Raw genomic sequence first — 15341 nt, 5'->3', positions numbered from 1 at the left:
CTGAAAGAATTTCTGAGAGGGGAATTGGTGGTTTCTTATTGCAATGCACATAAACAACAACGAAACAGCAAAAACTTACAAAATATCTACAAAAACGCATGACTTTTGTGTCCAACCAATGTATTGAGGCTGCTTCCTGGGATGACATCACAGTTTTACTCGTGAATATGGAAATACTTATTAGCATAAAACCTAAAGGCATTAAAATAAACTTTGAAATTGTGAAACCAAAGTTGAAAACAAGTTTTACTGAGGCACAAAGGTGCATTGTGCAAGTTTGTAATAAAAAACAATGATCCAGTTACCCTTTAACGACTACAGCAACAATTGCTCAGAATGTGCTGAAAACTTATATTCAAATATATGTATAATAAACTGCATAACACCTATTTAATTATCATCAATTCAATAAAAATCACCAGACTACCCACTGAAGTCCAGTGAGGTAAGACGAGCACATAAAATCTACCAAACAAACCCATGATAAATTACATTCGACATCAGTATTATCCGTTTACAACATTACGTAAAGACATATAATGGATAAAACAGCAATGGTTCCATGGCTGTCATTACTCCTCGAACGAGTATGAAAGATTTTTTGTGAGCATAACTTCGTGCTTTCGAATTCAAACAGTGTACTGGGGCGGATCCAGGAATTTTCCGGGGAGGTCGGGCCTGATGTAAGATTTTTTTAATGTCTGATTGTTGCAACCCGGCAGACAGTAATTCCTTACAATCGCCATAAATAATAGCCCTTACATGATTTCACTTTTTTATTATTACTATATTGACTTTATTGTTATTTGAATTTTTACTCAGTTGTTACTTTTGGGGATGTCAGGCTGGGGAAGAGGTTGACGCTCATTCCATCCTAACCCAGAGCTGATGTAAAGAGAGTTTCGCTAACTTCAGACTCTGCAACTAAATGGCTCTCCTTATGAGTCAATACAGCATGCAGCTTTTGTGTGTTAATTGGCCACGTGTACTGACATATAATCCACATTTTTACACCACAATTTAGACACACATGTCGCAACTCTCTCTCTGCAAACATCTGTGCCAAACCCAACCCCAGATCTTTGGCCGATGTAGCCTTTACCCTAGGCGCGCCTAGTACATGTACCTAGACACGCGCGCACCTCGACTGCTAGCACGCAATGGAGATCAATGCTAGCGCGACGAAGACTACCAAAGCGAGTGCGGTACGGGTGGCGAAGCAACTCGCACTGATCTTTTCAAGTTGAGGATACTGCATTCACTTTCCAATGCAAAGGGTTTTATTGTCAATCTTGAGAAGAGACTAGCCTTCAAGCCTCGCGGAAACTTCACTTGTGAAACTGTCCGACTTCCCCCTGAAAAAAAAAATCCTCACTATAGTTATGATTATAACCTTTGCTTGAGTCTGGCTACCCAGTGGGTGGTGTAAGCAAAATTCTGGGGAGGGGACGAGGGAAACAAATTTAAATTGTTGTTTTTACGAATAAATCCCATTTTTTGCCCCTCCCCACACCTGGATACAAAATTGGACCAAAATTATTTCGATTTCGTTGATTCCTTTAAACCTGATGTATGGCTGAAGAGGTGAGGGAGTTATTTGGCATGATTTCCCGAATGGCTGACGAATGATTTTGATGGCCAATACATCACGAAGTGTGGAACTCCTCCACGTCCCGCTTGTACCAGGTGATGATCCCCGCCCGGTCTAGGCCCTTCAGGATGGCCAGCTCGCTCTGCGTGTCGTGGGACGACTTGTCCATGTGGAAGCGGCGATACGCCGAGTCGTAGTAATACAGGGTGTACTTGTCGGTGTAGCCCATTCCGTAGACGCTGACCTGGTCGCAGCCAGAATGTAGGGCGGTCATCAGCATCAGAGTCCCCGTGGTCGGACGGAAGGACTTCAGGGGAGAATGCACCCATCTTTAGGGACACCAGAAACCTTGAATCAATCACGTCTGGCTCTTTACACTCATGAATACCTTAACCACTGTGACTCACTAAAGACTTTTATTAACCTGTTCATACGTTTAAAGGATAGATGCAAGGGCAAGTTTGAACGATCATTCAACCAATGAACAACAGCATTAATACAGTCTTGTTCGATATGGCTTGGACAAAATAGGATTAAATGGTTTTGTTTCACTGTTATCCAGTTAATCGATATAAAGTAATAGTGTGTGAAATGTATAAAATAAAATACTAGATTAATAGATGGTTAAAAGCACTATATGAAAATACTTCATGATCAGGTCTAGTTTTTGACGCGCTGTGAGGGTTACTGTATCGGATAGATTTATCCAACGGCTATTTCCCTTCATGCCCACAGATTTTTTAATGTGACAAACCAGGAAAATCCCTTCGGATAAAAACGTTGGTGCCTGTGTTTCAATACGGCAAGAGAGGGCAGTTTTCGTATCTGGCGGTCTTTAACCTTTTTGCAAGTTCGGGCGACTGGTCATCAGGATATAATTTGTGCACAGGTTGCTAGGGCCCAACTAGTGCTCCACGAATGGTCGTTCCCCGAACTAGCCCTAAGACTTCACCTGACAGCATTTGGTGCATCTTTGAGGGAAACGCCGCAGACAATAACTTCCACTTATGAAGCCGAAATAGCTCGTCAGGGATTCGACAAAAATAGCCGGTTATCTCTTACACTTACATCTTCATGATGTATCTAATGAAGTCTGGATGTAGTATTCTGACATCTTGAGTTGCTACTTTGATCTTCGGCTCCAGGCCTCGTACGACAGAGGTGATGTATTTGTAGTCGTTGTCCCGGCAAGGTACAAATACATAAATTAATCCCTACGTTGTGAAAACGAAGCGGAAGCAAGGTCAACTTTTGAATCACATGAAAAATTGAATCGAAAAGCCACTGACGATTGGGCTATTGAACAGCTAACATTACCTCGCATAATGACACCTGACTATTTAGTTTTCAATGGACGAATTCCCACTTTGTCACCACTGTGGCCGTCAGATGCCTAATAAGCACATCTATTGTTCTGATTCGGCAGCAAGGAATGAATGAACAGTTTATTATTGTTTTGCCTTTGATGATTATTTGCGGCACAAAAGCACGCCCTCTTCTGACCACAGCAGTCTTATAATTACACCCGGCACTGTTATACTTATAATTATAATGTATAATTATTTAGTGTTTTATGTAACAGCAATGTTGTTGCCAACAGCCCAGTATCGATACGATATGGGAGTGGCTATTTAAGGTTGCAAAACACATAGACCCTCAAGTACGGTACAGCTTGGTGAACCAAACCACGATTTGCATGTCATCAAGTTCTTTGCTTTTACGGGTTTTCTGAAAACGGAAGGTTGGAAATCGTGGACAGACCAACATGGTTGTAGTTTTGTGCACGTGAATGAAACTGGGCCCTTCGAGTGATTTGTTTATCGTATTTGAGGCATGATTCTTTTCAAATGGGGCCGGACGACGGGGCTAGCCTACATTTAGGTTTTACAGTTGCTTATCTTTGGATTATGGTTTTCTATCCCCAAAGCGATCCAGTTACCTACAAAAATTGAATACAGACTGAAAGATGGGGGAGTGCAGTCAAATATGTCCCGAAAGGCTTGAAGAGTTGCAACTCTAGTTGTGCAGAAGTGGCTAGGTTCGCTCGGACAGGGAGGCGTGGCTCGAAAGGGTAACACAAGAACTCTTTGGCAGCGATTAAATTGATGTGCAGGATAGTTTAATGAAGAAAACCGTCTGTGTATGATACCCAGATAATCAGAAAAAAAGGGTTGGTGACTGGCAATTGATCAGAATACCGTAGCAATCTTAGGGAAACTAGGATTAAGTAAATGAAGGGGTGGAACTCAAACCAGTGGTGAAATCTTGGAAATATGTGGAACAGGAAACCGGATGGTGAAATTGTCAGTAATGCACGGTAAGGGCAAAATTCAAAGGTATTCTGGTTGGTTAACCAAATTTCAAAACGAAATGTATGGCGCCAAAACGAGCAAACTATTCAGGGCGCCCTACTGACTACTGCGCGGTCATCCGACAGTACAGTGAGGGACTTTCTTACACTACCGAGGTTGACTTTTGGAAGAGGGTGTTTTTCACTCTAGACTGTAACAATGTAATACAGGTCTGCCATACCAATATACAATCAAACCGTTTTGTCTAGTTCCCTTTGTAACCAGAACAATTATATTTTGTATCAACCTATTTCATAGTTACAGAAATGGTACGCCTTTTCACACAATTATTTGCAGGGGAGAAATCCACGATGGCTGCACCGTACAATATAATTCTTACTTTGTCAGCAGGAACGTCAACCACGCTGGTGTTGCGTAGAGATCGATCGAAGAAAAAGTAATGCGTCGCCCGCTGGCCAACATCCTTTTCATGGTGTCTTCTCACAGCTTTGTTAACGCTGATTTTGAATTGAAAAAAAAAAAGGTTTTGTGGTAAAAATACAAATATAGGCATGTTTCCTGATTGTAATGGAACTAATCACGTTACGTAGACCTACTGCTAAAGTTAAGGTAATTTCTTCATTAGCTTCAGTTCATATGAACATTTCATTCACTGAATACGGAACGAAAAATTGTGCTCAACGTTTAAACTGCACCAAACGCTACAACCGGAACCACGTGCGCCTGGCAGGTGTCTCACGATAGGTTGTCTACCTTAGTGCCCAGAGCCGAACGGTAACGGATGGAGTTGACAGAAAGTGACGTACTGTACTGTATTTAGCATTCACGCACCAGGGCAGAAACCAGCTTACATATCTTATCTTACTGACTTCAGCCAAAAAACAAACAAAACGTACAAAAATAAAACGCCAAGATTCAGAATGGGTATATGCGCTGTGCCTTGAAAATCGCTCAGGTTTCCAAACAGCAGTTTATAGGCTATCCCTACTGGATTGCCCGCTCATGGTGACAAGTTCCGCAGGGACCCACGTTATTTCATATTCTATTTGCAGCGTGAATTTCCGTCACCGCTCTTCTGCAAAGCCACAGTCATCCCTGAAACTTTTTCGCTTTCTGCACAATGTCATGGTTCCAATCTACCTTGGCACGTGTGATAGATAGTATGAGCATGTCGTAATCGCAAATCTGCCAGTGACGCCTGGGCGACATAAACCGACGCAAGGACTTGTTTTGGTTGCAGAAAAATGCAAGGGGCAAAAACAGATTCTGTCACGCATGTTATTCCCTGAAATGAAAACACTGACCGGAAGACCATGTGGTGGTTGTCAATCTCTTCACCCTTTTTAGATCCGTTGAGTACACCCCCGTTGCAGACGACTGCACAGGACAGACATTCCGGCCGGGGTTTGTCCTTTGAGAATTCGAATATGGAGCTCTTGGCCGGGAATAGCTTGAGCGTTGCTAGCACATCTAATAATAGAGAAAACGAGTTATGAAAAGTGATCTGGTGATGCATTAATCATCGAATTTTCATCGTGATTCACGGCTTTGAAAGTTCCAAAGACAACGACTGCTCACAGTTTTGCCAGTTTTGTATTTAACGTCGCCGGTACCAGCTGGGTAATCACTATAAATTTTGTTTGAAGTTTCCGTTTTTACAAGCTTTAGACTTTGTGACACTGTCCTCAAGTCTACAGGAGCCTGGAGGTAAAAGGTAAATGTCCCCTTACAGATTCTTGTATATAACTAATCCGACCGTCCGTAATGCTCATTTTCTTGAGCAAATCCAGTGAATTTGAAACGTACCTTTAAAGCTGAACTTTCCCTTGTTTTTGTAACCGAACGGCATGTAAAACGGAGCCAACCGTAGGTACTCAGACTTGTTTAAAAGTTCGCTGTTCATCAACAAATGGAGCTCTGGGTGGAATATGGTCGGGCCCCGCCTATTATGAGACATTCTCTGTGCGACCGAGGTCGAGCATTTCTACCAAAAAATTACAAACAATTACCGGTAACATTTAAGCGAGTGCAGCAACACAAAGGTAAACTTCCAAAACTTTCAGAGCTTTGACAAGGAAATACAGCAGTTCCCAGTGGCAAATAGGTCTATTATCTGTAATTTTGGTTTCAGAAACGGTTAATCTTCTAAAACACAGCCAATTTCTGTCTGTGTCATCCCTAGCAAAGTGGGTTAACATGTGAATCAGTTAATAAGTGATGTTTCGGAAAGTGGAAGGATGCACGTTCATTTTATTGAGTTATTTTAGGACAAATTTAGGCAAAGACTACAGAAAATAAAGAGGATGAAACCGAAGCGACTAAGTAGAAAAACTAACGGTATCGCATTGTTTCCAGGTCAGCAAAATTGAGGGAGTGAAGAATTACGTCCAAAATTACTTGGCTCTGGCCGAGAAAAACACGTTCACTTAAAGCCACAGGTTAGCAGCCTCAATATATGGTGTGTGTTTCATTGCCTACCGTGGCGAAGGAAATCGGACACAGCCTGTAAAAACAACACGGTTATGGGATCGATTCAGCTGTCCTGAGCTTCAGTTCGGTTTTGTCGTTTTGACTTAATTAGCTTTGTTATAAAGACAGCAACGGCTATTTTAGAAGTGATCTCTGACTTTTTAAGTGTTTGGAATCCATAAGGTTTAGTATGAACCTTAGCTTGACCAAGAGAGGGCGCAGCGGAGGCTCCGCTGGTGGTATTGCTCATCGCTGGTTCACGAACGACTATAAGAACGCATAAGCGTTGCAACCGTATCGCTACCGACAAATAACCATCCCCCATCAACGTGGCTCTTTCAGCTGACGTGGGGGTGCTCCTGCTCAAGGTGGATTGGAAAGTAAACTCATTTCTGTCAAGATAGATGTTTTATTTCATTTTTCCCCGCGAACTCCCTATAGACCTCTAGCCTGGGGAAGCCATGTTGCGTTTGGACCATTGAAACCAATGTAACAACCTGGCGATAAAATAGTCTGTTCGTTTCTATCAATATGTGAAATTGTATAACTATTGCCAATGGGTTTACGGGGCACGAGATAAACATGGCAATATCACAATATAATGTATGTACAATGAACTCAAGGCATCCTATTGATTAGTTTTGGCCCAAGACGTCTGATCGATAGTTGTTTTATTTCTGTTGAAGAGTGCCCTCGAACAACTAGTTAGTGCGAGCTGGCGCACAGTCTAACTATGAGTCGTTGGGGTGCACTATGCACGGTGTCCGCTATCAAGCACTAACACCTTGAAACCAAGACTACCTATTGGTAGGCGTACTCGTAACTGAATTAAGATGGCATGTTGCTTCGTCTTACCGATGGAATATAGACTGGGCTTTTTCGGAAAGCAAGTTCCCGTCCTTTTCCTCCTTTGAAGGTCACGAAACCTTCAGAACCTTGGACTGTTTCCCAGAAGAAACGATTAGCGTAATGGTTGACATCCCAGGTTCTTGGGGAAAAAAATCATAAAGCCAACTGTCAAAGGGAACAGTGGTGGAATGGTTTTCGGGGGGGGGGGCAGTTGTGAGACTATCTCGCATAAGTCATTAATAGGCCGATCCATTAAGCCCCATCCCATTATAGGACCTTCAAAAAGTGTGTGGGGGATGCCCCCAAGTCGACAAAGTCGGGGAAGGGGCGCTGCCTGCCGCTTCCGCCTCCAGTGGTCAAATGTTTACAACGGATGTAATTCAACGGTCGGCGACCGAGGTCAGATGTGGTTCTAAACAGATGAGTTTATAGATGCATACAGGGAGGACGAGCATCGGGGACACGATGCCATTTTTTAGGAATTGAAAGAGCCAATAGGCCCTACTTTAGACACGTTACAAGCATCGTCCTTGGAGGGGAAGGATGAAAACAAACGGGTGATCATCTCAGAAAAAATACTACCCCACCCCTCTAAAGACTCAAAACCCGCTTAACCTGGAGTTCGGGTTTAACTCTTGATAAAATCCAGGCAACTGGAGAAAGGAACTTAAGTTGCCACTCACGGATTGACCGGCTCGGTCGATGTCGTTGCAGCGGTTGTGTGCTCCCAGCTCCCCTTTAGGCAGTGAGAACCGAGCATGGAACACAGAGAACTCATCAGTCTGTCGAATAGAATTGTATTACAATGCGTTACGTATTAGAAACCATTCAAATGAACGGTACATGTATCGGCTTCCTATACGGGAATATACCATAGGGGGCCAAAACCATTTGTTTTTCAAAGCGCTTGCACGCTGCGGCGAGCAAGATATTATTTTGTTCAACAGATAACTCGATTGAACTTTCAACATGCTTGGCTTTAGCCCTTCTGCACTTCTATATTTTGAGACAGAAGTGCTAAACTAAATAGTTGTTTCATAACATATAATAGAAAAAAAATGGCTGCTAACAGACGCCGTTTTTTTTCGCTACCTGATTTTGAAGTTGTAAACGCAATAGTAAGTCTGATAACGCCGCAAACCATCAAGTAAAATGCAAAAGAGCCAAATATTGCAGTACCTCAATTTAATTTAAACGCTTCAGGCCCACTGGTTTCGGAGACGAGGCCTGAGACAGAGACGAAGTTGAGTACTGGAAAACGGCCAGATCTTCCTCAAAGGCAATTATGACCACTGTGTTACACAATATGAGCGATTTACTGAATAGAGACAGTAGGTACCTGCCAGTCATGACCGGGAGGGGGGTAATTATTCAATAGACCATCCGCCATGTTAAAATGTGGGGATGTATACCCCCACCAGCGATTTACGTCCATGTTTTTCTCTCTTTATTTTGCACGCATTTTGTAGGCAGGTTATTCAAATTATTATAAGAACATTTCTACCCACTCATTACGTCAGTCGCCGTTTCCAAAGTCCATGATGAAATAATCCTAACATGAATGCAATTACGGCACTATGCAAGGATGGCATTCTAGTTCCATCGGGTTTTGAGTGTATATCGAAAGATATGCCTTTCGGACATTTTGTCCCAATAAACTCAAACACTCATGATTATTTCACACAATCGACGGTCAACAGTGCAGTGTTATATTTTTTTAATCACAGAAAAGATATGGTGAAAGGACGAAACGATTTCCTTCAGATATCAGTCCTCGGTAGTATAGTGGTTAGTACGTTACTACGGTACGTGTATTTGCTCCTGACCCCAAACCTGGATACTCAATGAACTATGAAATACGCTGTGTGTGCTGTCAATCTGTGATTATACCCAGTCGGATGACTCTTCCGAACAGAGCATGTCATGATGCCCTATCCAATCACAACCCCGACCATGGGTCTCCTTGTACGGCAGAATAAAATACCGGTTCACTCCTTACATCCCCGTACATTTGACCACATAACAGCGTATAAAAAGACCTGAGAATAAAAATATTGCACAAAATGTCTACTTGTTGATAAACGGAGTGTCCTGCAAAAAAACCAACAGTTACAAAAAACTGTCACAGTGTTAAGCCACGTTAAATCAGGCACATAGATTTCATACCATAAAATGCGCCAGGGCTTAAGCTTCATTTTGGCACCAATTGTAAGTTGATTCCTTTTTGCTTGACTGGCCAACCAATTTTGTATTTTGTCCGAGTTGATGGAAAACAACAATTGCCATATCTCCTCACGCAACACTCGCATACACGTACTCACCTTCTGTTCTTAACCCTCTCAAGTGTTACTATTAATTCATAGTTGAATGGACTGGTAGCATTCAGGTATAACGTGACAGCCAGGAAAAGGATGACTACAGCCGCTATCAGCCTGATGATGAGGCGATCACTGCACCGTGACGCCAACGGTGCTAATCGAGCGCTACAGCTGTCGGAAACAAGGTAACGGCGGTTCATCTCAGACGAAGAAAGGCAGTAATGGTCTTTGGTACACGGTCGAACGACTGAATTCAGATTCTGTTTGAAATCACACTAGCGGGCTTGCGCGATGGTGATATTATGATTGAAGTTTAGTGAATCTAATTTTAGGCAATGTGCAGCGTTCACCGACCAGCTCCATCCTCACTCTGCAAACTAATAATGTAGGGATCTGGGAATTCCCCATCTAATTTAGCGAATTGTGTGAGCTTTGGACCTTGTGCACGCCTTCAAGGCGTGATTGGGCCCACGTGGATATCGGGTGCACAGCATGTACATGTACAGTTAAGTATTTTCTGTAGGTCTTGCCTGTCGGCCGGAAGTGGCCTATAATATGATACTTTTTGGCGGCACTGAAGTTGGGCGGGTTTCCGAGGTTTTTTCAGGAGAGCGGGGAGTGCTGTGCGAGACGACTGGGTGGATGGACGTTGTGATGGCTCGGCCGGGAATCACGTAGATTAGCACCAGTTTAATTGTCCAAGCAGTTGTGATTATAAAAGAAATCCAGTCCGCTTGAACACCCAAGTCTTTCAGTGCCTGCTGAACTTTCTTTTTGCCTGCCTGGCCTCCAATTCCCCCTTCAGTGGCGGACGGACCGCCGCCCCCGAGCGATCGGCCAGGGGCCGGACCGCTACAAAAATGGCGTCGTAGACAGGATGGAGGCTACTGTTTTGGCAGGCATGTGTGCTTCATGTCCGACCCTGCCTGATGTCTTGGACCGTTACTGTGGCTTGGTGGTGAGGCTGCACGATTTTCACCATGGAGGTTCTTGAGTCCGAGTCGTCAGTCCCTGATGTCCATGTGGTCACGGTCGCTTCGGTGTTGCACCGCTGCGGACGGGAAGGAGACACGAGGCTGTACCGTCCTGTGAGTTTTCGGGTCTTTGCCGTTTGCAGTTCGCGGCGATCAAGCCCAGCTAAGTTGAACTTCAAGCTAAATATTGGACTGGAACACCCCAGGAAGCCGGAATCTGCAGCACTGGTCAGGAACCAGGTGATTCCCCTTCTGATGGAGTTGTCGTCTATAACACTCAAGTTCGAACTCATAAATATTGTAGTTCTTGTTAAGCTGTGCACGAGTACTTATTTAGCCTACAACTGTTATTAGTTTAAAGGAAAATTCCGTCTTACTTGTTATTTGTAAATTTCAAGATAAGCTTTGTGACAATGTCATGATTTATTCCTTGTATTTTGGGGAAGATTTGTGAAGTTTTTCGATGTGCTATTTATGTAAGCCTAGGGATTTTGCTTTTATTGCTTCTTATTTTTGCCACATGTGTGAGTGGCGTATGTTGAGCACATTTTTTAGAAGTGCCTGAATGTCATAGTCGCACTTAATTTCCCCATTTCTTGTCATGGCGGTTTGCATTTTACACTCCAGTACTGTGCTTGCCTTATCGGCTTATATTTATAGAATAAGGTCCTTGTGTGAGTAGGCTATGTACTATCAGTGTGTACAGTATGTTATCATGTATTCCCTTATTGACAGCCTTGTTTGTTTGGTCATTGTACCCTGTATGTGAAGTTTGACTTCACCTTTGTAATCATGGCTGCACTCACAGTGCTTAAAGATGCACTTGCCATTCGTAATGACTTTAACTTTGATATCTCTCCTTGGTAATAAAGTGGTTGGTATCTCCGGAGACCGGGATTCGATTCCCCGCCTGAGACCACTTCCCCTCCCACCCCAAAATCAGCTAGTCATTGTAAAAACTGACACATCTACTGTGAAAGGATGAAATTAAACTCAACTCTAGCATTTCAGTCTGTAACCCAAGGGACTGGGGTCATTCCCTGCTGGGGGGAAACGTTTTCAATGGTGTTTCATGTATATCAACAGCCTGATAATATTTAGGCGATAAGAGCCGGCTTTATTTTGGGCCATCTCAAAGCCAAGGATGGATTTTTAAACAGTTTTTTTCCAGACATGTAAAGAAATGCCTAATCATTATCAGCCCAATTCGACATTTGGTTTTGTTGTTGCTGTCATTTGAAGTTCATATCCACACGCGTGCCAGCGCAGTCCGCGTGCATTGAACATGGCACACAGTGGGAAAAGCTTTGGCTGATCTGCCCGGTTCAAATTGTCGCTGCTCGAGAACAGCATGTTCAATTGTCACAAGATTTACATCAAAGTGACCGCAAAGAGGTACCAGAAAACCTCTAAACTCTCGGCACGTGAAACACGAGCACTGATGTGGGGGAAAATGTCTGGGAGAGTCAGATTCCATCTCCGGCTCTATTATGGCTAAACACGGGATGATCACAAACTAAAATTGTCTCGCAGTGTCGACATCTTACCAGCAATAACAGTGGCGTATCCAACCCCCGTTAGGGATTAAAGGCGCTAACATTCAAGAGACGGTAAAATATCACCTTTCTTTTGGGGGGAGGGGCTGGGTGGGAGTACTACGGTACATGTATTTGCTCCTGACCCCAAACCTGGATACTCAATGAACTATGAAATACGCTGTGTGTGTTGTCAGTGATGACTCTTCCGAACAGAGCATGTCATGATGCCCTATCCAATCAGACCCCGGTCCATGGGTCTCTTTGTGCGGCAGAATAAAATACCGGTTCACTCCTTATATCCCCGTACATTTGACCACATAACAGCGTCTAAAAAGACCTAAGAATGAAAATATTGCACAAAATGTCTACTTGTTGATAAACGGGGTGTCCTGCCAAAAAAAACGCAACAGTTACAAAAAACTGTCACAGTGTTAAGCCACGTTAAATTAGGCACATAAATTTCATACCATAAAATGCGCCAGGGCTTAAGCTTCATTTTGGCACCAATTGTATTAAGTTGATTCCTTTCTGCTTGACTGGCCAACCAATTTTGTATTTTGTCCGAGTTGATGGAAAACAACAATTGCCATATCTCCTCACGCAACACTCGCATACACGTACTCACCTTCTGTTCTCAACCCTCTCAAGTGTTACTATTAATTCATAGTTGAATGGACTGGTAGCATTCAGGTATAACGTGACAGCCAGGAAAAGGATGACTACAGCCGCTATCAGCCTGATGATGAGGCGATCACTGCACCGTGACGCCAATGGTGCTAATCGAGCGCTACAGCTGTCGGAAACAAGGTAACGGCGGTTCATCTCAGAGGAAGAAACGCAGTAATGGTCTCTGGTACACGGTCGAACGACTGAATTTCAGATTCTGTTCGAAATCACACTAGCAGGCTTGCGCGATGGTGATATTATGATTGAAGTTTAGTGAAGCCAATTTCAGGCAATGTGCAGCGTTCACCGAGCAGCTCCATCCCGACTCCGCAAAATAATAATAATAAAAATTAACAGTTATGAGCACTAGACTTGTCTTCCTCATGTTTGCAATCATTCGTTCAGGGTTCAAGCTTTTTCAGAAGCTAAAAGATGAGGACATCAATTTTCCGCAGCATTAATCATTATCAGCTATATTCCATCCGAGGTAAGCTGGCCGACGTGTTTATAGCTTGTCACTTTAACATGTAATTTCCAGGTAATGCCTCCCACTTAGATGAGATTAATGGACTGACACGCATACATTGTCCCCTGCAGTCTGTTTCAGGGTAGATAAATATGCTTTCCCCATATAGTGTTTTGCTCTAATCACAGAGCAAGATGCAGGTGCATGTAGCAATCAAAGTGGAGTGTCCCTGTATCTTTTACTGCGGTTGGTTACGTCAAATTCAAGGCCGCGGTGCGTGCGTATATAGCCACGAAGGCCACCTTGATTAAAAGGGTATATGCATATTACCCTTGCCACGGGACTCTCGAGAAGTGTGGTATTATACCAATTTCGCCGTTGTCATTTGTTTCCGATATACATGTACTTCTTATATAACGTTAATGTCTATGAGCTGGCATTGCGCCTTCTTCAATCAATGAGGTTGCCAAGACGAGAGGATGACGCTATTCGCTTTTCCTCAGCGGTGGCCTTTATAGTATTTGATATCACTTTTCACAACAAAAAGTCACTTCCGAGTGCTGGCGGCTGCAAACATTTTTTAAACATTGACCATCATTTTGTATGGGTGGCCAAAGTTTTTAGAATACCCAACCTTCGTTGGTAACACCCTTCGTCTAAAGCAGCCCTTTTTGCTTTCATTATAAAATGAGAGGCGCCAGTGTTTTGTAGTTTTTTTTACCCTGTCCTGAGTATATGCCCCAATTTTATAGTAAAATTTATTTTATATTAAAATTCCATGTGAGGCAGGGTTTTCAGTGTAAAGAACTGGTTTTCCATCTTTCAGCACATTTGTGAAATAAGATAATTCAAAATAACTCAGAGATGAGCAGTGAGGGGGATATCTTTCAGTTTTTGAAAGCGTACGTGTTGAAAAACTCATTTTCTTCTCGCCTTAAATAAATAAAATACAAAGAGTAATCGTTTTTGTAGTTCAAATAGCACATTGAGGTGGAGTAATATGGACATGTAAAGAGCTTAAAGTTTATTGTGGCCTTCAGCGCTTGACAATTAATTTTTAAGGAGTAACTTTATTAAAAATGTAAACAACCCAAAGTTGTTGGTCACCGAACAATAAACACGACCTCCCACGTCCACGATGCGGAGCAATCATTAAGCTGCCATGGCAACGGGCTGGAGTTCAAGGCAGTTGTGCCATATTTCTTTCATACTGCAAAACCTCTCATTTCACGCAATTAGGTCAGCTCGGTTGGTGAACGGTTCAATCGATGATGAAAGGATAATAGAGATTCCTGCATAACAGAAATTATGCGTCAGAAGACTTGTTCATTTATTCATTCTTTCACTGTGTAGATTTGAAGTTCGGGCGGCTTGTTCTCGTAATTCACGAACAGCTTGATTCGTTGTTCTTGGGTCGGCCGCCCGAACGCCGGAAACATACAACCGGTTGTCGGTGATAGTTAACGACAAGCAACATGCAATATGGCGGTGTCCATGTACGTTATTCAAGAGTTAATGTTTGGATAACTATGCTGAACTCTTTTCTATTTAAACAGGAACATTCTTTTCTGTCTTACGGAAAATGATCGATGTTAATTTTGCAAAACTTCCTGTCGTCTTTGGCTTTGTAAGCCGTCTCTCTACTTTTTGCAGCTGTTCAACACTCAAAACCTCAGGAGTTTTTCTGAGTGTTCCGTAACCCTGACGAGGAGGTGGTGTGTGATCCTGTTCCGAGAACCGCGTTCTTGAGTCGTGTTCCCACTGTTCGAGCGCAAGAACAAGAAACCCGTATATTGAACGGGCTGCCCGAACTCGACCACTATGATAAACCAAACTAAACCAAATTAAAGTAATACACAAGTCGAACCCCAAAGGGGTTGCTTGAGCACTAACCTCTTTTTGTCTGAAAGAAATGGAATTGTTTTTGTCATGCAAAGGACGAGTTATTGGAAGTGGTTCTTTATTCAGTACTGAGAAAGTGACAGAATATTATCAGGTTTCCATGCCAACTTGACCATACTGAGAAACCAAACTTCTGCGATAAAAAGCATGCACTCTTACAAAGTAACAAAAAGGAAATACAAAGGAAACTCACCAAAATTTTCTGTGAAGTATAAATGTTACCGGTACTTTACATTTTGCCGCAATTCTGTCATTA

The 15341-nt window shown here is 42.9% G+C and overlaps 1 protein-coding gene across 2 annotated transcripts; it reads right to left on the bottom strand.

Annotated features, from left to right (window-relative positions):
* Positions 1–103: 103 nt before the first annotated feature.
* LOC110975238 (alpha-N-acetylgalactosaminide alpha-2,6-sialyltransferase 2-like) lies at positions 104–13376 on the bottom strand. 2 transcript variants are annotated; one of them, XM_022227547.2, is made up of 8 exons: positions 12677–13376; positions 7905–8003; positions 7228–7360; positions 5710–5887; positions 5208–5373; positions 4283–4400; positions 2660–2805; positions 104–1920 (listed from the first exon to the last, which is right to left on the bottom strand). In XM_022227547.2, exons 1-8 carry the CDS (start codon positions 12871–12873, stop codon positions 1647–1649), a joined length of 1311 nt encoding a protein of 436 aa, XP_022083239.2. In that variant the 5' UTR covers positions 12874–13376; the 3' UTR covers positions 104–1646. The 2 variants fall into 2 exon arrangements, with proteins under 2 accessions (XP_022083239.2, XP_022083238.2); XM_022227546.2 differs by lacking the exon at positions 12677–13376 and adding an exon at positions 9543–10823.
* Between the last annotated feature and the right edge of the window lie 1965 nt (positions 13377–15341).

This window comes from Acanthaster planci, linkage group LG01, assembly GCF_054643075.1.
Source record: "Acanthaster planci isolate LZ-2023a linkage group LG01, COTS_SCS, whole genome shotgun sequence".
Classification (NCBI taxonomy): Eukaryota; Metazoa; Echinodermata; class Asteroidea; order Valvatida; family Acanthasteridae; genus Acanthaster; species Acanthaster planci.
This window is presented reverse-complemented; position numbering and strand designations above follow the sequence as displayed.